Here is a 24,598-nt window from a genome sequence, read left to right as displayed (position 1 = left end):
TTGATATTTCTACAAAAAAAAAAAAAAAACAGTGACTTTATTCTGGGGCAAAATTTACCCACTGGGAGCTTCTACCAACATGATATTGAGTAACAATTTTTATTCTTTGAAAAACAATCCAGATAAGTACAGGATCCTCAGACTCCAAACGTGTGTTGACCTCCCACATACCAAGCTTAGTAGGGTGGCTTTTGGGGGTCTCAGTGCTTAGAGGCAAAGAGCAAATAAGTCTTCACAGGGCCACTGCCTAAATAGTCTTACCTTAGCAACTGATGTGAATTCTCATGAGGAATAAAAAGTGAAGTTGAGCAGTATGTTTAAATGCATGACCCCTAGATTTAACAGTATGGCAGTGATTAAGGCAAAGGAAACAAGCTGTATCTGGCTTTAACTGTCAAATGCCACTGCTATGTGACCTTTGGCAAGTTAGTGAACCTCTAAGTTTCCTTTTACTCATCTGCAAAATTAAAAGACTCTTGGTTCCATCAGAGTGCTAGGATTTAAAAGTCTTGATAAAGTCCCAATGACACATAAGTGCTCAAACATTACAAGCTCTTTTAAGGTTCTCCAAAGGAATGCTAGGTGAGTAATGCAGGGAAACCAGAGAATAAGAGAGGGGGTTGGCATGGTCATACATGACCTTTCACAAGTCACAGCCCCTCTTAGGGGCTTAATTTCCCTCTGTGCCAAATTGGGGATGGGGGAAGAAGCTCAGACTAACGTGATCCCTGGGATTCCCATCTGCCTCTTAACACTAGATGTATGATGATTAGACCACTTACGACCCTTAGCTTCCTTCCATTGTATTTTCTGTCCAGTTATTGTTTACAATCAGGAAAGCTCTTGACTGGCCATCTTACACATTTCTTTCATGGAGGCCCTGATGGCCTCCCCAAAGATTCCCAGCCTCATGTTGGTATCTTGTAAAAATAAGTAAGTATGGTGGTGGGAGTAGGTGTACTTTTTCTTTTCTGTTGCAAAGGCTCTGGAAGTCATGTCTACATTCTCTGATTAGGGAGAGGTTTCTGAGATTTCCTCAATGAACTGCAACTCTTTTTCTCTTCCTTCCTCATTACTAAGGACAGGACCAGGTGGGGGCTGGAAGGAAATCTTAAGGGATGATGTTTTCCTCACTTAAAAAGTATGCCTCTAAAACATTCCCCAGTTGGCTCTTTTGGGCTTGTTTCTTCTGTGCTTTGGCACTTCTGAGTTATGGAGCCCAGCCAGAGCCTTACAAATAGGTTTGGGGAATAAAGTGGAAGGATACTGATTTGGGGGCTTGTATAGAGCCTGGGCTATTCAAAGTGCTGTCACAGGCTGTATAGATTATATACAGCTAAAATCTAATTTTCAATTAGATGATGGACAAACAACTTCACTTAGTTACCAGATGAGCTTAACTGCACGTGGAATGCTTTCTAGCAAGAAAGGTGCACTGAAGGTAGTGCTGAGGATCTGAGGAGTACGGAAGAGCTGCAACACTGGCTTCTTCCCTCCTTTCAAATCAGTTGCTGAAGCACATGGCTGGATTGGCTCTGGAAGTCATCCTTCTAGCTCTGAGTTTTGACGTAGGTCAGAAAGGGTTAGTCTGCCTGATAAGATTAGGGAGCTTGCCTAACCTCTCCATTTCCTTTCCTTTACGTTGACTTCTGAGGATGCCCTGTCTTAAAAACATAAGGCTCCTACCTGAGTTTAACATTCTTCTGTTCAGTGTTCTTACCCTTATCCCGTCTCTTGACTCAGGGGTGCTGAAAAAGTCCTGGTGGAATGTAGCAGCACCAGTGCAGTCAGCAGCGAAGCATCTTAACTCTACAGTGTTCTGTAATCCATGCTGATGGAGACTCTCCATGAGCCCTGTGTTTATCTGGGGTGGTGCTGCTAAAACTGCTAGTACATTATAGAGCTACACAACAGTGTGGTACTACTACATGACAAGACAGAAGAAAACATGAATACTGGCCCTAGTATACACATGGACTTAAAGGAGCATCCTCCTTTATTGGGTAAGTAAAGCTAGATAATTGGGTAAAATTATCTAAATATTTGGGAGAAAGTTATTACATGCCAAGATAAATTCCAAGAAAAATAAGGCTATGAAGTATAGACATTAAATCATTAGAAATATATAAACTTGTCATTGGATCCAGAGATCAGTCAGGGCTTTCTAAGCATAAAAGCAAATAGAGGAAATCACAAAAGACTAAACATAAAATGATATACCTTAAAAAGCAAACTAAAATTTTGTAATAGTTTGTAAATGGACACTATATATAGTGAATCCATAAGGCGCTCTTAAAAATTCAGTATGGAAAAGGATCTGGCTTCCCAATAGAAAAATGGCAAAGGATATGAACAACTCACTTAGGAAAAATAATTTACCAAAAAGCTTCTGGGAAAAAAAGCAGGATGCCAATCTAAAGGGTATTCAAATAAGCAGACATTAAATATACAATGAAAAATTTAAAATGGCAAAAATTTGAAACAAATCTATGCTAGTAAACAGTAAAAGCCTTTCTGGAGTTAAAAGCGTGTGTTCGTACTCTTTGACCCAATAATTTCACTTAGGAACTTTTCCTAAAAGAAATATCTCCCAAGGATGTATGTGCAAGGATATCACCGGCAGCATCATTTGGGAACAACTTCAAGGTCAACAAAAGGGACTGTTTTAGAAATTATGGCATACATCAATGCTAGAATATTACACAGCTATTAAAACTCTGCTTTTGAATAATAGAATTTCTATCATCATGGAAAAAGTTGATCGATTATAAAATATTGGCAGTCATTGACCGTTGATGGTGGGATCAGTTGTGATTTAAATTTTTCTGTATTTTTCAAATTTTCATTAATAGGTTTCCTTTGTAATAGGGAAGAGGTTATTTACAAAAAGGGGGGTAAAAAGAAATGAACAACCCCCCCTATGGTCAAGGAGACCAGAAAATGGGAGTAATGTGTTCAAAGCCTAAACCATGAGTTCTGTAAAAGCCCTTAGAGTTGCTTTTCCCCCATAAGAAGCTGCTTCTCCAGCAGCTGCCTTGGCAGCTCTGCGCTGGCTGCCTAGAAGGGTGTGGGAGGAAAAATGCATGAACGCACTTATGAATGGAATGTGTGTTTTGCAAGAGGCCAAGTTGGCAGCTTTGGCTTCCAAAAGGTGGAGCATCAGGCGAAAGAACAGAGTGTGCAGACTGAAGTCTCAGAGGCCTTGTAGTGCAGGCCCATCTCTGCAGAGTTCTGGAGTTGGATCCCTGGGGAAACCTCCACCCCTACCCTTTCTCCTAAGAAAAAGATGGCCTTGGCTATTCTTGGGAGCAAGTGGAGTGCTCTTGGTACAGGGAGATGATCCTTAGTAAAATAGTATGTCATTTATTCAGCACTCAATCTTGACTTTTCCTAGTTTAATCCTCATAACCTTATGAAGTACTAATTTCCCCTATTTTAAAGGTGAGGAAACAGGCCCAGAGAAGGAAAATAATTCACACATAGTGCATTACTGTGTCATTTTCCACAAATGTCTCAATAATCAAAAGTAGTTATTTCCTCATTTTATACAGCTGTGGAAATAGCTTCAAATGAGGTTAAGTGACTTGCCCCAAAATACTCAGGTGTGTGTGGGAGGTGAAGCTACAACCCAGGCCTCTTCATATCCGAGGCAGGCACTTAATTTATCTCTCAGGACTTGAGCCTCAAGAGGTAAACAGCAGCTAAGCTCTCACAGCTTTGGAGCTCAGCTGGGCAGGAAGGAACCCAACAACACTGTCAGTTTCAAGTTGTTCTCAGGGCCTTGCAGCGGAAGTTGGCAATTCACCTAGGGAACTTTCCTCCTGATGAAGGGACTTGAATCAAGTTGCGGTGTCTGATCCCAAGTCAAGTTCTTCAGTTCTGGTTCCATATAGGGCCAGATCTTACAGAAGCTACATTTAAACTTTCATATAGGACCAGATCTTATGAAGCTACATTTATAAGATTAAACACTGCTCCAACTGCCCAACCCTAAGAGTTAATTTTAAGTAGAATTATCTTTTTCTTCTTTTCCTGACAGCAGGTGGTAAGAATTATTTTCCAATTATAAAAGCAATGTATGTTGAATGTTAAAAAAAATCGAGTCTACAACAGAAAAGCATTTGTTAAAACCTGATTTGTCAATGCCACTAGCCATAGATAAATACTATTAACGTTTTGGCATATAGCCTTGCAGGTTTTGTTAGAAGCCTATGTATAGCTTTGTATATTTTCTCCTACAAAAGTGTACTCAAACTACATGCTATTCTGTATCCCTCCAGACTTCATACAACAAATAATATACAGTACTGTGAATGCATAATCTCACTAATCTGTAATCCTCTGGGATACATACCATTATTATCCCAAGCACAGAAATGTTAAGTAATTTATTCAAGTTCACACAATAATTTAAAAAGCTGGGATTCAAAGTCAAGCATTCTGGATCCAGAGGTCTACTGCCTCTTCTTGAAGATGTCTTTCACCGAAGATTTTATTTACTCTCTCTCACACACACACATTAGAACTGGCTACCTAGAACTCCATTGCAATAACCCTCTGATAGCTCCTTCATTACATGTTTTTGTGTAGCTATCCTAGTATCCTGGGATAATGCTGTAGAATTGCAGGGTCTCAGTGTACAGAGCAATTTACGAGGTTTTTGGGTATGATACATACTGTATGCCAGATTCGTCTTTTCTGGAGGGCAGTTAATATTTCTAGTAGTTTTGGAATTGGGTGCCTATGCCCCATGTCCTTTCCAACACAGATTGTTATCAGTTTGAGAGTTGATTAAAACGGCTTTTACTGAATTTCAAGTTTCCAGTTCCTAGAGAGAGAGAGAGAGAGATGGTGTGATGGAGGCACCTACTGGTGAAGGGTGGCACTGCAGTCATGTTCTGAAGGGAAGGAGGATTCCTAAACGTGGAATGGAAGGGGTTTCCAGGGCTGGTTAAAAAAACTAAAAGAATCTTCCACTCCACTGCCTGGTGGACTTGCCAGATTTCTCAGTTCAGCTATCATTGTCCTTCAATTTTTTAAGAGTTGTCAATAAGAAAACAGTTTAAAGAAATTTGCTTCACAGACATTACAACTTTGACAAATTGCATAATCGGCTGGTTTTCTGAGTAATCACTCCTCTTGGTTTCCTTATCAGTATATACCACGTAATAGGGGTGCTACATGGAATGAGCACCTTGTACCGCGCCTATGCACATAAACTCAATGACACAAAGAAACAATCTGTGGACACCCCCATACTATGCTTGAACTTTAGGCATTTATTGAAATCTTATACATGCCATATAAACAAACTAAACTCTTTTAGCTGCTATACCAAGTTTCCATAAAGCTGTCTGCTGGTTGGGGAGGCTACAGCCTGACCACATTCTTTGCCATTGCCTACAAGGGATAAGAAATGGCACATGGAAACATGGCAGGCCGACTCATGAACACAGGCCTGGGCCAGCGCTTTCTTCTTCCTCTTTTATTCCCATCAGTCCTAGGCCAGAGAGTGAACCATGAGTGCTGCAATAAATGAGAAACAAAGGTATGTTTTTATCCATAAGGTTGAATGAATGGTTATAAATGCCTAGTTAGAGGAGATATTTTTCCAAGTATGTGTGTGTGCCATGGGGCAAGGGCAGGAAGGTTTATGGAAAGCTGCCTGCTGAAGATGGTTTAATGGAAAAAGCACTGATGAGTCTCAGAGGTCTAGATTCAAATCCTACCTTTACCAATTAAGAGATATGAGGCATATCTATAAAACTATGAAATATTTAAATTACTATCTCACAGGGATTTAGTGAAGACTATCAACAATAGCAAACATACACTGAGCACTTACTACATGCCAAGAATTGTTCTAAGCACTTGTCTCATTTAATCCTCAAAACTGCTCACTGATGTAGGTACAAGTGTTATCCTCATTTAAAAAATAAAAAAGCTCATAGACATTATATGACTTGCTGAAGTCACACAACTGTTAAGTGACAGAACCAGGATATCAATAATAGCAATCTGTCATTAGATCCCTTATAAGTTGCTGTTAAAGAGTCTTAGTCTTTGTTCATTCCATACTTTTGTAGCACCTGCTAGGTGCCAGGGGCTGTTTAAAAAAGTTACAAAATATTAACTTATTTAATAATGTTTGTTGTAAAAAACCTGGTGTGGTGCTTGGAATTTAGGAGCCATTCAATACTTGTTAGTTCCCTGCCACCTTGTAATGAATATTCATGGAACTGGGTCAGCGTTGAGGAGCTCTCTGAGGCAAAGCAGGTAGAAATGAGCAAAGACAAACACAGAATCTGTCTCCACCTGATGTATGAACTTAAACATGCAAACACTAGACTTTTGTGTATGGAGAACTAGAGCTTTGAGGGCAGGAGAGTTGCTCTGGAGTCAGACACACCATCAGGGTACAAGTCCTGACTATGCACTTACTAGCTGTGTGACCCTAGGAAAATTGGTTAATCTGAGACTTTTTCTCCACTTGTTAAGTAAAGATTCTAACAACCTCAACCAAAAATGCATATAGAAGCATTTAGCACAGTACCTGGGTTTAACACATTACTGTTGTTTTCAATATTAATTTAAGAAGCTACCAAAAATGTAAGGATTAAGAGCTGAATCAAGACCCCAGCCTAAGGAAACCTTCTATTGTTTTTGCTATTCCTTTTTTCCCCAACGTTTCCCAAGAGTATCTGCTGCCATCACGGACACAGCTGCACAAACAAGGCCCAGAGAAGTCAGTCACACAGCAAGCTTCCACAGCCTGGGGAAATGCATGCTACTGCTGCTGAGTTTGATCAGTATGTCTACAGAAATCAGAATGTGACTTTTAAAGGATAGGAGTAGTTCAGGTTTCTTCACCACAGGATTTGCTGCTTCCAGGGGGTGCTTAATTCTCCTGACTTGTCAAACTTAGGATCTTTGTCTCAGTCACAACTTAAGTGTTTTTGCTCCCTGACCCCAGCACTTCCTCCTCTGGCTTCACCCTCTGTGGAACATCCAGGAAGAACAATGATTTGGGCTACTCTTGACTTAGTTTACCTAAACAATGGTGGACTGTAATCTAAGTATTCTACGTGAGAACATGCAAACCCAGTCCACCTACCACCATACATTGCCCCTGAGGAGCAAGTCTGTCTGTTCCCCAGAGCCCACATCTTAACCGAAAAGCTTTTACTAGCAACTTGTGGTCACTTTTTAACCTGTTCCTGTTAGCTTACCCACAAGCCTGTTTAAAGTATGTTGGTCTAAGATTTTTTTTCCCCTCAATGTAAGCACCTAATACTTGTTTCCGCTTTTCAGAGAAAGCGGTTCTTTCAAAGGTGCCCAGTAGGTAGACCATCTCCCTAATGGTCCTCAGATGCATGTTATAAGAACTTTATGCTAGGAAATGAATTTCTTCTGATCCACCTTCAAGGCCAGAGGTATTCATGCTCTGTCAACTCCTAGAATGTAAGAATCTTTTTTTTTTTTTTTTTTTTTTTTTTTGAGATAAGAGTCTTAATCTGTAGCCCAGGCTGGAGTGCAGTGGTGCAATCTCAGCTCACTGCAACCTCTGCCCCCTGGGTTCAAGTGATTCTCGTGCCTCAGCCTCCCAAGTAGTTGGGACCACAGGCACACAACACCAAACCTGGCTGGGTTTTTTTTTTGGGTTTTTTTTTGTGTGTTTTTGGTAGAGACAGGGTCTTGTCATGTTGCCTAGTCTGGTCTTGAACTCCTGAGCTCAAGGGATCCGCTCACCTTGGCCTTCCAAAGTGCTAGGATTATAGGCATGAGCCACTGCGCCTAACCAGATGTCAGAATCTCAAGGGACTTTTAAAAATTAACACAACCCAAGGTTTTCACATTGTTCAAAAAAGCCACCATCTTTCCCTCCCTTCCCCAATATACACTCATTCATTTAGCTGCCCACTCACTCATTCCAAAACTGCCCATCTTTATGCTTTAAGATTTAATATCAGTTTTTCCTTAAAGAAAGGGTTTACAGTTAAAAGGGTTTGAAAATCAACTGATTTATTCCAAATCCCTCATGTTACTAAAAGGACACTGAGACCTACAGTGGGGAAGTAGCTTGGCCACTGGTCAGAGGAGATAGGTGATAAAGCTGGAACTAGACTCAAAGTCCTGCTCCAGTATTCCTCAGGCTTAGAATCAGCAAACCAGGCCCTGTTATCTCTTAAAACATAGGTTTCAATGGGGAAAAGGGTACAGAAGGCAGGAACACATTCCTCACATGTAGGGCGGTTACACCTAAGCCTAGGGCTTGTTCTGAGACTTAACTTTTTTTACTCAAGTGGGGTTAGCAGCTACTTCTTACTCCAGAGAGCACTAAGGACATAAGACCCCTGGTTTTAACTGGGGATAAATTATCTCCTTGAGGGACCAATAAATGTAGTTATACAAGAGCATATAAATGTGAAATGGGAATACAATGCCTATCTTTTAGAATGGTGAGAATTAAAGAGATGATTCATGTAAGTCCTCACTATGTGCCTAAATATCAGCAAAAGGCTTTTTCTCTAAGAACAGCTGAAATCCAGTGGACAGAGTCCTGAAGGGATACCCTTTCTAGTCCTTACCTCTTGGTTCCTGGCAGCAGGATGAGGCAGAGAGTGCCCGGGCACAAGCTGTTGTAGAGCTTTCCAATCTTCCGGCTCCAGCGCCAGGCTGCTATCTTCGGGTGGTCCAGTTTCAGAGTCTGGGATCAAAGCCATGTGTCGATACTCAGCCAGAACACTCTCTCGTTACCTTTGGAAGGGCTGCAACACTCTTCCTCTGCCTCTAAGGCTATGGGATTCCAGTAAAGGTTCCAGACAAATCCCTTTTCTAACACTGGAGCCCACACTGCAGGTTCTCTGCTGACCCAGCATCCCCAGGCCTTCAAGTTGGCTAAGGACTTCCTCAGGGGAGGACAGCTACTGTCCTTTCCTCCACATGGGTCTTCCAAGACCCCAAGCTAGGGGAGCCACATTGCTGATGAGGGGTCTAGTCTGGCTTCTGCCATTAAGTCTCTTTGTGACCTTGGGCAAGTGACTTACCAACTCTAGCCCCTACTTTTCATCTGCTAAGTATGAGAGATTAGACTAAGACAGGGTTTCCCAAGCTTCAGCCATTTACCTTCTACCTCCACTCTTCTGCTTGTATATCCCTCTAACATTTTTCCATAAAGTGAGTTAATTTCTTCCTTAGCCTTGTCTAACTAATACCATCCACAAAATCATAGGCTCAATGTAGTTGCTGTATACTTTAACAAGTATTAGCAAAACAAGTCCATTCAGATGTCTTAGATATAATAAAGACAGACAAGTCCATAATCATAAAAGTGAAAACAAAAAAGAAAAGACCATCTATGACAACCACAATTTATCTTGTGTATGTACCACACTTTGGGAAACCCTAGACTAGATCACTGAATAATTGTCCAGCTCTCTGACTTCCTGCCTTTGTCCCTCAAAGTCCTTTGGAGATCTGGAAGACTAAAAAACTAAGTTTAGCAGGTATGGTGGGGGCAAAAGTATGAGAGATCTGGGAGAAAAGGAGATGTGGCCAGGACTGGAGGAAGCTGGAGAGTGAAATAAGACTGAGGGCCAGGGTAGAAAAAAAAAAAGATTAAAGGATTAAGTGTCACCGAGCAGGACTCTCCTGACATCTTCTCCAAGACGCCTTCACTCACTCACCTGCAAGGCCTCCTGTTCAAAGGGGGGAGGTACAACACGAAGCCCTGGGAGCCTTGTTGATTCAGGTGGTAAGCCTCTGAGCCAGGCATGGAGGTGCCTGGGGGTTAGGGCATGCCTGCCTTTCAGCTTCCAGTCCTTGCCTGTGAGAATGTTGAGGGCCTGCTGGGCACTGCCAAAACTTTTGAATTCTGAAAGCAAGAACCCCCACCTTATGTTATTAAGGGCCAAGAAAGTTGATCACCATCCAAGCTGCCTGGCCAGGGTCAAAGGAGAAGGACAGAATCAGGAACTGCTGCCCTGGTCCAGCCCAGGAGGTGAATCTTCCTTTCTCTGACCTCATGTTATCACCATCCCCAGTTTCCTTCCCCAAAGCTACATTCAGTAGCATAGACTTACTCAGGAAACAGTATTTTTTCTGCTTTCCACTTTTAAGATCTTTAGGCAAGATCACAGCTTCCAGGCCAAGAAAGAGGCGGGGCTCCTGCAATAGCTGTTCTTTGAAGGTTTCACTCACTCCAGACAGATATATAGAGCCTTGGTTTTCAGAATCTCCTTCCAGCTCATTCACGAGGGTGTCACAGTCAAGCGTGAGCTCTGTCACAGGCCTCTGCACCTAACCAAGGAAAGTTGGTGTTAGTGGTAGAAAATCAATTTAACCCTCAGGCCTGTTGGATACTAGCAAGTTGTTGCCATTATTAATAACTTCATTTTTCAGTTTCCTAAAATTTTCCGTTTCTTTCCTTTTCTGTAAAAGGAAACTAAAGATAATGGCCTCACAGAATTATGTTAGAGACTTAATTGATAAATACATATTTTCATGTAAACATATTCTCTTCAGTTTCCTGCCTCCCACCCTTAATGAAATTCTGTTTATGTGCACAAGAAACTTCAAAATACCACCATTTGATCTCCCTGAAAGGTGAAGAAAAGGGTAACCACAAAGAACCAACCAGAATAAACCACAGGGGACTTAAGTAGTAATAAAGAATGCAAGGAAGACCCAAATCTAGCCCAGGATGATTTCTGACACAAACGAAGGCCGTTATGTCTTCAGTCACTGCCAGTAGGAGAATGTTAGACTTGGCTGAAGACTTTCCATAACAAAGTCTTGTGCGTGGGCCTCTTGAGGGTGTTTCCTATATGTCCTGGGGCACTATAAATACAGGCTGTGGTAGGCCAGACCCGAGCAAAGGGGGCTTTCTCTTGTCACCCTACCTTGATGCAGATACCATCTACCAGAATACCATCCAAGGACTCTATGGCCAGCTGGGCAGCTTCTAGGACTTCATACTGTATACAGAGATGAGGCTGCAGAAAGACCAAGATTTCCTCATCATTGCTTTCCAGCTCAAACTGCTAAAGAAGGGGTTGGGGAAAGGATTCAAACTACAGTGGCCAAAGCCACCAGAATGGATGCCTTTACTGTGCTGGGCTACACAAGTATTGATTGTAAACTGTCAACTTTAAATGGGATCATCAAAGTTCAGAAGCTAGCTTTCAGACAACAAATAACTTTGTCATTTAAAATGAACTACCCAACAGGCTTTTCATAATATTTATTATGCATCACTAAAGTCATCACTGCAAGTCACGGGCAGAGATTCCCATTTGTCTTTTGGCTTAACTTTATAAGCTTGGGAAGGATAAGTTCTTCCACTGGATAGGCTACATCTTCAAATGGTCTGCTTTTCTGTTTGTTAACTCGGAGTAACTAAATCTTTGTGATTATCTGAGCCATAGCATCAATATGGAGATAAAAGCCTTCCCATAGAAAAGTTTCATGACACTGGATTTGGCAATGGTTTCTTGAATATGACATCAAAGGCAGGCAACAAAATTAAAAATAGACAAATTAGACTTCATAAAAATTAAAACCTTTTGTATATCAAAGGACACTAACAGCAGTGTCAAAAAGCAACCCACAGAATGGAGAAATAGTTGCAATCACATAGCTAATAAAAGATTAATATCCAGAATGTACAGAGAAATCCTACAATTCAACAATAAAAAAGCCAAACAACCTGATTTAAAAATGGGCAAACACTGCAGAGTAGCTGGAACTGAAAAAAATAAATAAGAAAAAAAAGGGCAAACAAGTGAATAGACATTGCTGCAAAAGATGTACAAATTGCCTCCGACACTCAACATCACTAATCATTAGGGAAACGCAAATCAAACCCAAATGAGATACCATTTCACATCCATTAGGATGGCTACTATTAAATAAAATAGAAAACAAGTGTCAGTGAAGATGTAGATAAGTTGGAACCTTTGTTCTTTGCTGGTAGGAATGTAAAATGGTATAGCCACTGTGGAAAACAGTATAATGGTTCCTCAAAAAATTAAACATAGAATTACTATTTGATCCATCAATTCCACTTCTGGGTATACGCCCAGAAGAACTGAAAGCAGGGACTTGAACAGAGATATGTGTACAACCATGTTCATAGCAGCATTATTCATGATAGTCAAAGGTAGAAACAACCCAGGGTCAGGCACAGTGGCTCACGCCTGTAATCCAAGAACTTTGGGAGGTCAAGGTGGGTGGATCTCTTGAGTCCAGGAGTTCAAGATCAGCCTGGGCAACACAGAGAGACCCTGTCTTACAAAAAATTAGCCAGGCGTGCATGCCTGTGGTCCCAGCAGGAGGCTGAGGTGGGAGGATTGCTCGAGCCCAGGAGGTTGAGGCTGTAGTTAGCTGTGATCACGCCACTGAACTCCAGCCTGGGTGAGCAAGACCCTATCTCAAACAAAACAAAACAAAACAAAAAAAAAAACAAAGGGTAGAAACAAGAAACAACCCAAATGTCCATCAACAAATGGATAACCAAAATGTGGTATATACATGAAATGGAATATTATTTTGCCTTGAAAATGAAATTCTAATACATGCTACAACATGAATGAACCTTGAAGACATGCTAAATTAAATAAACCAGACACAAAAGGACAAATATTGTATGATTCCACTTATGTGGGGTACGTACACAGAGTAGTCAAATTCATAAAGACAGAAAGTAAAACAATGATTACCAGGGGCTGGGGGGAGGGGTAATAGGAAATTATTGCTTAATAGGAAATTTCAGTTTGGGATGATGAAAAAGTTCTGGAGATGGATGGTGATGATAGCTGCACAATATCAACGTACTGAATGCCACTTAAAAATGGTTAAAAAGGTACATTTTATTTTATATGTATTTTACCCGCCACCCCCCCAACCAAAAAAAGGGGCCAAGAGAAAGACTTAGGAAGATGTTATAGTCCCTTGCTATACACTTCTCATCCCCCAATCCATCTTCTCAGGGACAATCTTTGTATTTTTATTTTTAGTAATAGAAAAGCCATTAATAAAAGATTTGGAAGCTGGGTGCAGTGGCTCATGCCTGTAATCCCAGCACTTTGGGAGGTGGATCACTTGAGGTCAGGAGTTCGCGACCAGCCTGGCCAATATGGTGAAACCCAGTCTCTACTAAAAATACAAAAATTAGCCAGGCGTAGGGGCGCATACCTGTTGTCTCAGCTACTTGGGAGGCTGAGGCATGAGAAATCATTTGAACTGGGGAGGCAGAGGCTGTGGTGAGCCAAGATGGCACCACTGCACTGCAGCCTGGGCCTCTGTCTCAAAAATAAAAATAAAATAAAAATTAAATTAAAAAATTTGGAGACAGCCATTTTAAAATATCTAGGATCCTGCACTTAGATCACTTTAGAAGTGTTTTTACTTCACTTTCATACATTGTAATACACCAGTTTAATAGTTACCTAGTTCCGAATTCTAAAGGAACAATATATTTACAGTGAAGTCTTCCCCTAATCCCATTAGCTAGCTGCCTAATTCTTCCCCCTAGAGGCCTCCATTGTTACCTTTATTGTATATCATTCTACAAACATCCTATATTACACTGTTTCCATTTTTCTTTTCATGATTTCTTCCATGTCTCTATATGCTTATGATGTTATTGCTTCACATATAAACTTTATCTATTGATATGGTATTGTTATGACTGTGAAGATGGAGACATAACTTGTGAAGTCCTTTTGAACTACATAAATTTTTAAAACCATATGCAAGTATTATTTTTGTTAAAGTAAAACTAATCTCTTTAAAGGGCTTTTATGTAAATACAAACCTACAATACCAAAAACTTACCCTAAGAGATAAGAGATAACAATAACAACAAAAGCCCTCCCATAATCTTCCTCCTGTATCTTAACCAAGCAAGCCATGAGCCTACTCTGTAATGTAAAAAAAGAAGTAACTTTCTAAGATATGAAAGTTACTTCTCTTTTTGAAAGAGTATTTTATCATTTAAAGCTGAGGTACAATCATAAGGACCACAGGTTATATTCAACCAGCAGACATATTTTTTCGTATGGCCTGGTATTTGAGAAATGGGAGCCAACATATGAAAACTGACAGATTTCTCAATTCTTGTTTTTAAATTGTTTGTAGCAATGTGGTCCCACATTGCTTGAGCCCAGGCTGGTCTTGAACTCCTGGGCTCAAGCAATCCTCCCTCCTCAAACTCCCAAAGTGCTGGGATTACAGGTATAGGCCACCACGCCCAGCCAGATTTCTCAATTCTTTAAACACACACAACAAAAGATCTCACAATACTGGGTATACATTCTTGTGGGTCAACAACTGCTCTCATTAGTGTATGTCTCACACTCCAGTTGGTAGCAATCAAGCTTACTTTACGAATATTTGCTATCTGCATGGCCCAAGCAGTCACCTGAATGTCTAACACTAATCTAGAAAATGAAATCTGAATTTTCCGGTCTTACCTGACGGGTTTCAAGAACAAAAGTCATTGACTGGACTGGGCCAAAGCTCTTAAACAGCCTCTTCAGAGCCCTGAGATTGCAATTTTTGCTAAATGGCCCAGCATAGACAGTTGATATCTCTGTCCACTTGATCCTCATCTGTAGGAAAAACAACAGAATATAGTATGGGAATGAATATGGAAAGAGAACTGAAATCATGAGTCAATGCATGGGATTATTCACCAAAGATTTTTTTGATATAAATACTTGCCAAATGTCCAAGGATGTTCACTGAAGTATTATTTGTAATAGCAAAAATGTATAAAGCACAAATGTTAATAGGTATATCATATAGCAGAATACTATGCAGCCATTAAAAACAAGGGAAATAAGATATGTAGTGATACAGAAAGATGTATGAGATATACTGTTAAATGAAAAAATAAAGTTGCAAAACAGTATGCATAGTCTGATTCCCATTTTCATAAAAATATTTTTAAATGTTAATATGCAGATAGTAAAAATCTAGAGAAAAACACAACAAATTAAATAAAGCATGTATTACTTTCCTTAATGATGAGAGGTTATAATAAGTCACTAAATAAATCATTCAGCAGAACCCATTCACTTACCCTTTTGTTCATCTCCTCAGTGAGGACAGGTGAAAAGGCCTTAAAAGAGAACTGAACAATGCTGAAGGGAAACAGGGGGATTTCCACTCTGGCCTGCTCAAGAACCTGTAGAGAACAGCACAGCCTGGATAAGGTAGGAACCTCATACTCTATTGTGGCTCCTGGATATGAGCCACAATAATTTAAACAGTAGTTGTCTTTTTACGCATACTGAAAGGTAATATGGGGCTGACTTCCAGGTCTGCAGGAAAATGGTGAAACCACACACCTTCCCCAAAGAACCACAGAATCAATAAAAAGAATAAAAATAAAATACATATGAGCCATACCTTCAGCATTACTAAGAGACAAGGGCTATTACAAAAATTTTCAAATGACCTGTAATTAAATAAATAAGTGTAATTCCCACTATTGTAAACTGCTGCAAGCCTGTGAGTAAGGAAAGCAAGGGAGAGGAGGCTTAACAGATTTGGATAAAAAAAAAAAAAATCAAGGGGCATGGAAGAATTAGATGAAGCACAAAAAAACCCCAAAATAAAAACTCCAATTAAATGTCAAATAAGGAACATGGGTCATGATTTTGACATTTCTCAGCACTTGACTACAAGCAAGAGGCTTGGCAGCCTCAGAGAAGCCATGCTTCTGGAGAAGAATCAGATATATAGAGAAAAGGTGTACTCCTTGGAGACACTGCTGTGAAGAATGCCAACTCTTCTGAACAATATTATAAATTCCTCCCTTCCCTCAACACCACACCATCATTCTGGAAATGGAGAACTAGGAAGCTTCACTTCAGCCTCTCACTCTCACAGAAACAATGAGTTAACAACAATATACAGACCAGAACACCTTTGACAGAACTGTAGAGATTCGATGAGAAGCTATATAGCACCTAGACCAGCATGAAACCAAGAAGGGTTTCCAGTAAATGGGAAAGGAAAATTTGTGATGTTTTGTGGTCCCATCTACACCTCTCCCTATCTGACATAATATGGCTTCTCCCACACCACAGATCCTCTCTTGGGATGGAAAAAAAAGAGGGGACCATGTGTCCAATGTTCTGGGTACTGTGGGGGCTGTCTGAGGGACTATTTTCTGTTTTGCGTGACTCAGAAGGCTGACAGGACTGAAGAAGGCCTTGCTTGGAAGCCACTGAAAACAGATGTGATCACCATGGCATGTTAGAGCTGCAGTAAGAAACCAGGGGAAGAAAGAGATTATGGGCTCTGAAAAGAAGTAGGGACAAGGGGCTCAGGGAACAACTAAAGGCACATGCATAACCCCAGAGAAGACAAATCTCCAGAACAGGTTTGGGAGGTCATGAAATCTCTAACTAGGCTGATTGGTGAAGGTCTTCCCCTGCACGAAGCAGTCTGTAAAGACAACAACTGGGTATTTATTCAAATGCCCAAGCCTCAACAATACCAACAACAATAAGTCACAAGGCATACAAAGAAACATAGCCCAAGTTTCACTTCTGCAAAATAAAAAAGTTATAAGATCTCTTTCACAATAATATAAATATACCTAACATTACTGAACTATGTACATAAAAACAGTTAAGATGGTAAATTTTATGTTTTTTACTACAATAAGAAGAGAGGCAGGAGAGGAAAGGGAGAGAGAATCCCTTGATAAGTAGAGGAAAAGCACAAAAAAAAGAAGAAAAAACTGCACTGAGGAAGGCAGAATAAAAGAGATGCTCTTGAATGAAAACCTTGTTCAAAAACAAATCAGTAAAATTAGAAAATAGTAGACCATATTAATCTAAACTACTATTAAAAAAACAGCAACAGCTGGGCACGGTGGCTCATGCTTGTGATCCTGGCACTTTGGGAAGCCAAGGTGGGAAGATACTTTGAGCTCAGGAGTTTTGAGACGAGCCTGGGCAATATAATGAGACCGCATCTGTATAAAAAATTTAAAAATTAGCCAGGCATGGTGGCACATGCCTGTAGTCCCAGCTACTCGGGTGGCTGAGGCAGGAAGATCGCTTGAGCCCAGAGGTCAAGGCTGCAGTGAGCTCTGCTCACGCCACTGCACTCCAGCCTGGGCAATAGAGCAAGACCCTGTCTCAAAAACAAAAACAAAAGCCAAGACATAAAGTGAGAATCGAAGCATTTCAGCTGATGAAAATTATTCCCCCTAAAAAAAATATCAACCATGGGGCTAAAGGATACAGTTAACATTACGGTCTAAACTGAATTGAATATTAGCAGCCAAGCATTTGAGGATATGAAAAAGCAACTACAAGTTGTCAAGAAAGAATAGATTCAAGTGAAATTTTAATAAAGGGCATTAATGAAAAGCATGGAAAGAATTAGGAGTATACAAATGAAATCAAAAGGATCAGAGAGAAAGTAGGTGAATGAAAGATAGGCCAGCGGGGGACAACATATATGCCTAAGTGAAGTCCATGAGGAAGAAAATTAAAGCAATGGAACCAAATACTTGAAAATACAATCCAAGAAAACCTTCTGGAAATAAAAGAAACTACAACCTAAATATTGAAAGGGGCCTTGGGTACCAATAAAAAGTGACTTGGAATGATCAACTCTGAGACATAGCTTAGTAAAACAATTAGACTTTAAACAAAACGGGAAAAATAAATCCTCAGTAAAAGTAACTTAAAAGGCCAAGAAAATTAGATTGCCATTAAATTTCTCAAATGCAACTTACAAGGATTTCCATCCCCAGTCAAGACTGAATAACAAAGAGTAGAGTTACCCTCTCTCCTCAAACACCTAAGAAACTATAAAAAATATATGATAAAGAGAATGAGAAGACAAGCCAGACTGGGAGAAAATATTTGCAAAAGACTTATCTGTTAAAGGACTCTTACCCAAATATACAAAGAACTATTAAAACTCACCAATAAGAAAATGAACAATCCAATTTTAAAAATGAGTAAAGAGCTGAACAGACACTTCACCAAAGAAGATATACATATAGCAAATAAGCATATGAAAAGATGCTTCACATTACATGTCATTAGGGGACTGCAAGTTAAAACAATGAGATACTAATACATATCCATCAGAATAGCCAAAATCCAACAAAACACTGACACCATCAAATGCTGAAAAGAATGTGGAGCAACAGGAACTCTCATTCACTGCTGGTGGGAATGCAAAATCATAGACACTTCAGAAGTTCAGCAGTTTCTTACAAGACTAAACATATTCTTACTATACAATCTAGAAATTGCACTCTTTGGTATTTGCCCAAATGTGTTTGAAACTTATGTACACATGAAAACCTGCACACAGATATTTATAGCAACTTTGTCCATAATTGCCAAAACTTGGAAGCAGCCAAGATGTCTATCAGCAGGTGAATGGATAAATTGTGGTAAATCTAGGTAATGTATAGTTATTCAGTGTTAAAGAGGAAAAAAAACTATAAAGCAGTGAAAAGACATGGAGAAAACTTAAATACATATACTAAGTTAAAGAAGCCAGTCTGAAAAAGCTACATACTATATGATTCCAACTATGTGACATTCTAAAACAGGCAAAATTATGGAGACAGTAAAAAAAAAATCAGTGGTTTCCAACAGGCAGAGCACATTCATCACAGATTTTTAGGTCAATGAAACTATTCTGTATGATACTATAATGGTAGATATATGTCACTATACATTTGTCAACACCAAGACAGAACCCTAATGTAAACTATGGACTTTGGTAATTATATGTCATAGTGGGTTCATTGATTTTAACAAATGTACTACCCATGTACAGGTTGTTGATAGTGGTGGAAGTTGTTTGTGTGGGTGGGTGTGGGGGTAAATGGGAACTCTCTGTACTTTCTTTTTTTTGAGACAGAGTCTCTGTCGCCAGGCTGGAGTGCAGTAGTGTGATCATACGTCAGTCACTGCAACCTCCACCTCCTGGGCTCAAGCAATCCTCCCATCTCAGCCTCCTGAGCAGCTGGGACCACAGGCATGTGCTACCAGGCCTGGCTAATTTTTTGTAGGGACAGTGTTTCACCATGTTGCCCAGGTCAGTCTCAAACTTCTGGACTCAAGAGATCCACCTACCTCAGCCTCCCAAAGTCCTGAGATTACAGGTGTAAGCTACTGCACCAAGCTTATACTTTTCATTTCATATTGTTGTGAACCTAAAACTGCTCTAAAAATAAAAGTCTATTAAAATAGCAATAATAATGCCCAAAGAGCCCTTGAGGCCCATGTAAGTGCTCAGGAAGAAAAAAAAAAAAATTCCTAAGAACAGCAGTTCTCGGGATATTGGAAAATGAAGGACAGTGATCCTTAAAGATAGGAAACCGATAGATCTATAAATAATCCCCCTCAAATATTCAGTTGAGTGGGGATTAGTGTATCCATGTAAGTAAACTATGCGAGGTCAAGGAAAGGATGCCCAAAAGGATTAGAGGAAACAATCGCAAGGGCTAACACAAGGCCAGGAATGGTTTAGATTCCCAAAAGCTAGAGTGTAAAATCTCATAATTTATGGAGATTAAGTACTTAGTAGGGTTTTGCTTCAGTAGTGGGACAAAATTTACTCTGGTTTCACCTAACAAACCTTAAAAGCAAAAATTCAAAAGGATCTGGCCAGGCATAGTGGCTCACCCCTGTAATCCCAGCACTTTGGAATGCTGAAGTGGGCAGATTACTTGAGGCCAGGAGTTTGAGACCAGCCTAGGCAACATAAGAAAGAAAAGAAAAGAAAGATAAGAAAAGAAGGAAGGAAAGAAAGAAAGAAGATCCAAAAGGACCAAAGTGTTTCCAAGTAACTTTACCACATCTCAGACCAAAGCTCACAAATATTTATAGAAATACGAAAATATATAGCACCCAACAAATTAAAATTCACTGTGTCTGGCATCCAATACAAAAACTACCAGGCTGCAAAGAAGAATGAATATAGTCCATAATAAGGAGAAAAACCAATCAATTTCAGTTAATCTAAAAATGACACAGGTTATCAAATTAATAGAGAAGGATGTTAAAATAGTTATTGTAACTATATTCTGAAATTTAAGAAGCTAGAGGAAAGTCTGAATGTTAACTAGACACATGGAAGATACAAAATAGAACAAAAGTTAACTTCCAGAGGTAAAAAATACAATGTGTGAGGTGAAAGTACACTGGATTGGATTATCAGTAGATTAGATACTGCAGCAGAATTAGAAACCTAAGACATAGATAGCAACGGAAACAATCTAGAATAAAACAGACAGGAAAAAAAACTGGAAAAAACATGAACAGCACATCAGTGAGCTATGGGACAACTTTAAACGGCCTAATACATATGCAGTGGGAGTGCCCAAAGGAGGGGAGGGTGGTGAAAGAAAAAATAATGGGGAGAAATAATGGTCAACATTTTTTCTAATTTGATAAAAACGATAAACCCGCAAACTGCAAAAGCTCAACAAGCTCAAGCAAAAGACACATAAAAAAGGAACACTTGGCCGAGCCTAGTGGCTCACCCCTGTAATCCCAGGCTGGAGTGTAGTGGTACGATCATAGTTCACTGCAGCCTCAACCTCCTGCGCTCAAGCGATACTGGCATGTTCTTAAAATATCTCCCCACATATTTATTAGAATTAAGAGAAAAAACAAGAACTCTGCAATAGAGAAAGCAGACAACACCTTGACCAGGTGATCAAAATAAACAGCCCAAAAGAGGGGCAGATGAGTAATAACTGCCTCTGGATGCAACACCCCAAGAAATTTGGCTAAGAATGCATAATCTGAATTTAATCATGAGCAAACACCACACAAACCTAAAATAAGCAACTCTGTTAAAAAAGGGAGGGGGGCATGCATTACTCAAAAAGTATTAAGGTTATGAAAGACAAAGAAAGGTTGAGGAACTGTTCCAGCTTTAAAGGAGACTAAAAAGATATGACAAGTAATTGTAATACATGACCCTAGAAATGATACTGTTCTAAAGGGAAAAGACATGCTATAAAGACATTATTTGGTCAGCCAAGAAAATTAGAATACAGATGACAAGTAGATAAAGGTACCAGGACAATATTAGATTTACTAAAATTGGTAACTATGTTAAGATGTGGTTATATAAAATAATATTTTTATTCTCATGAAATACACTCTGAAGTGTTTAGGGCCATGATATATGCAGCTTACTCTCAAATGGTTCAGGAAATGCCATACAGAGAGGAAGAAAGAGAGAGTGTGTACATGAGAGAGCATAAGCATGAGGGTACATATAAAATAATAAAGCAACTGGGGCAGAGTGCTAAAAAAGGTGAATCTAGACAGAAAGTATACAGGTGTTCTACCATTCATGCATGCTTTCTGTAAGGTTGAAATTATTTCCAAACAAAATGTTAAAAAAAAAAACAAACACAGATCTTCTGAATACGATAACATAATAAGCTCATGTTTGATGTAGCCTCTCTGACTTAACATACAGCAATGATACATAAAATATAAAAAGAAAAAAATCGAAAAGATATAGCCAGGCTCAAAACCAAGATAAACGTTTCCATGAACCAGAAACACAACAGAAACTCAAAGATGTATGCAAGGCCAAAGCCAGAGGCCTGCTGGGCTCTGGAAGCAGGCATTGGCAGCTGACAGTTCTGCCCCTATGAGGACTTAGGTACTCCATACAAGATGTGAGACACAAGCCAGGCTTGCTAACTGTAGCCAGGGTTGCTGATGAAAAAAAGCTTGACACTGGCATGGGGTGCAAAGGGCTACATTCCCCTCTGCTTTGAATATAACCTTCAAAGGTTCAGCAGGCCACTCACCTCTTTATTTGAAAGACACTTAATAGTTTGACAATTTCTGGAAGATGGAAGTTCACCAGCATCTGTCTCCCGGGTCAAAAAAAGAAGCTTCTGACCCACTGAATCCAAGCATTCTAAAACACTATAAAGAAGTAGAAGAGTTAAGGTAAGAACAACAGTTTTCCAGAACCTGACAGTTATTTCTCTATACTTGCATTATACAATATGGTAGCCACTAGCAATATATAGCTATTAAAATTAAAATTAAATAAAATTAAAAATTCAGTTCCTCAACTGCACTAGTCAAATGTGACTAGCAGCTACCAAACGAGATAGCACAGACGTAGAGCACTTCCATCATCATAGAAAATTGTTTTGGACAGTGTTGCTTCAATAGAGAGAGGAAGGATAAACAAGAAATATACCCAAAGCTCTCTATCAAAAAGATTAGGCAAAATTCTAAAGATCTGATACATTTGCTATAGTCTGGAGACAAAGCCCTTTTGAGTCTGTGTGTGTGTCTTTCATAGTCTGGGCAATACAACAAGGCTACAGATTGACTCTTCTAGCCAAAATACCAACTAGTCTATCATCTTTCCCAGTGCTACCTAGGTTCAACGTATTCCAATTATTTTTTCTTTTTTTTTTTTTTGATCAAGGATATCATTTTAGACCAGCCACTAGATTCAGAAAATTAGAAATTAAATACTATATATTAAGGCTAGAAGGTGGTATTTTTTCCGTGGTTTTTGTGATAGATGTTATCATTTTTTGGTAAATAGTTTTTAATAGACTCAAAAGAGAATAAAAACATTCTCAGGTGTTGTTAAGTAAGAAACTAGATACTCCATTTGTCTTTGCTCTTGTTTCAAACTGAGAATATTACCTTGTGTTTGGGTGCTGAAGTACTTCTGCTGTGTTTTTAGGCTCTTGGCCTGCTGCTTGTATTTCTTGGTGATTAGCTAGTGCTTCTAGATTTAGTTCTGCAATCTTGAAGAAAATAAAGTGGTAAAAATATAATTGCTTACAGAGCATTTGATGCTCAAATAAATACAAAACAAAAAGCAACAACAACAAAAAGCAAAAAATCCACTTGAATAATGTTCTCTGTTTTCTTAGGCAGTGGCTTTGCCATTGCCACAGCCCTGGGATGGCTTCAATAGTTACCAGATGGTTTATGGTTGCTTAGCCAAGACCGGCAATCTGTTATCAGCTACTAACATGAATATGGGGAAGGGCCAAGTAGGGCTGATTGAAAAAGGATGTCAATTTTGGCTCATCACTCATCCAATAGTCAGTCACTTAAAATTTACTTCTCTGCAAACATGCAATTTTGGAAATGATAAAAGAATGGCTTTTACAGGAAAATTTTTTAAAAAGACTTTATTAGTTTAATACAAAATCATGAGAAGTCTATTCTAGTTATTTCTTCTCCTTCCGTAAAGTGGGAGCCCACCAGGGAGTTGTGATGTAGAGAGAATAATTTTTAAAGTTACAAATTTTTAAAAATAAACTTTTTTTTAGAATCAGTTTAGATTTACAGAAAAATTATGAAAATAGTACAGAGTTCCCATATAGTATACCTCCATTTTTACCTATTAGTAATAGATTTGTATGGTGCATTTGTCACAATTAATGAACCAATAGTAATGCATTATTATTAATTAAGCCCATGCTTAATTCAGATTTGGTTAGTTTTTATCCAAGTAAGACACAATTTTCACTGGAAATCAAGCATAATTAAGTGCCCCAAGTGTGGTTTGAGAATCCTGGGGTTTCCAGACATCTTCTTACAAGGGGTGAGGTCCTTCCTTCTCCAACTATGTGACATAACAGACTGAATGTGAAAGCAGATATGAAAAGCCACTTGTTTTCTATTAAGCTAAATATTAAAAGGTTTCACAAAAATACCTAAAACAATGATGTTCTTTCCACTAATTTTTATGGAAAATTCTTTTTTCCATAAAAGTAAGTTATTTGTAGCTGGACAGAGTGGCTGTATATGCTTAAGTTCCAGCTACTCAGGAGGCTGAAGTAGGAGGATCCCTTGAGCCCAGGAGTTCCAGTCCTGCTTAAGCAACACAGTGAGACTCCGTCTCAAAAAAAAAAAAAAAAAAAAAACAGAAAAAGAAAAAAAAGTGATTTGTGTTAACACATAATGGCTTTTTATTTATCTTAAACTAATATTAAAAATTTATTTAATTTCTAATATGGTAAATGTTGATAGATACTGTAACCCAGAGTCCCTGGGTCTTCAGGTGCACACTATAAAAGTGTAACCCTTGTTGCATCTTGTTGTTTCAAAAGGGTACAGGAAGACCACCAGCTACAGCAAGACAAAAACCAGCTGGAACCAGAGATGCCTGAAGTTAGAGATGAACTTGGCAAACTCTCTGCATTACCATACTAAAAATCTCACCTAGGGAGGAACTTATTCTCCATTTTCTATACATGCATGTGTCAAGGAACAAACCCTGCCTTTACATGCAATGACTCAGCCGACTAGCAAAATAAAAGCCCTGCTTTTGCCTTCATTTGGGGAGACAGTGCTTTGGGAACTATCCCTGATGTTCTTACTTGTTGCAAAGTAATAAAATCCCCTTGTTAAATCCTCTTGGGCCAGGCACAGTGACTCACGCCTGTAATCCCAGCACTGTGGGAGGCTGAGATGGGTGGATCACCTGAGGTTAGGAGTTTGAGACCAGCCTGGCCAACATGGTGAAACCCCGTCTCTAATAAAAATACAAAAAAAAAAAAAAAAGGTGTGGTGGCAGGCACCTGTAATCC

The 24,598-nt window shown here is 39.3% G+C and overlaps 1 protein-coding gene across 10 annotated transcripts in view; it reads right to left on the bottom strand.

Annotated features, from left to right (window-relative positions):
* Positions 1-4,373: 4,373 nt before the first annotated feature.
* Positions 4,374-24,598, bottom strand: part of REXO5 (RNA exonuclease 5) — a 44,082-nt gene continuing 23,857 nt past the window's right edge. For 3 of the 10 annotated variants that reach the window (XM_055365396.2, XM_055365395.2, XM_019011921.4), the window contains exons 12-20: positions 22,698-22,801; positions 21,833-21,953; positions 15,086-15,190; positions 14,475-14,612; positions 10,902-10,994; positions 10,083-10,299; positions 9,687-9,874; positions 8,589-8,707; positions 4,374-4,828 (exon numbers count right to left, since the gene is read on the bottom strand). In XM_055365396.2, the coding sequence (XP_055221371.1) occupies positions 4,804-4,828; positions 8,589-8,707; positions 9,687-9,874; positions 10,083-10,299; positions 10,902-10,994; positions 14,475-14,612; positions 15,086-15,190; positions 21,833-21,953; positions 22,698-22,801 (1,110 nt within the window). In that variant the 3' untranslated portion in view covers positions 4,374-4,803. Of the gene's footprint in view, positions 4,829-5,256; positions 5,527-8,588; positions 8,708-9,686; positions 9,875-10,082; positions 10,300-10,901; positions 10,995-14,474; positions 14,613-15,085; positions 15,191-21,832; positions 21,954-22,697; positions 22,802-24,598 lie in introns of those variants that run through there. The other 7 variants (XM_019011919.3, XM_019011920.3, XM_019011918.4 and 4 more) reach the window with 3 other exon arrangements.

The sequence above is a fragment of the Gorilla gorilla genome, chromosome 18 (assembly GCF_029281585.2).
Source record: "Gorilla gorilla gorilla isolate KB3781 chromosome 18, NHGRI_mGorGor1-v2.1_pri, whole genome shotgun sequence".
NCBI lineage: Eukaryota > Metazoa > Chordata > Mammalia > Primates > Hominidae > Gorilla > Gorilla gorilla.
Note: the sequence above shows the minus strand (reverse complement) of the source record. Positions and strands in the feature narration are given on the sequence as shown.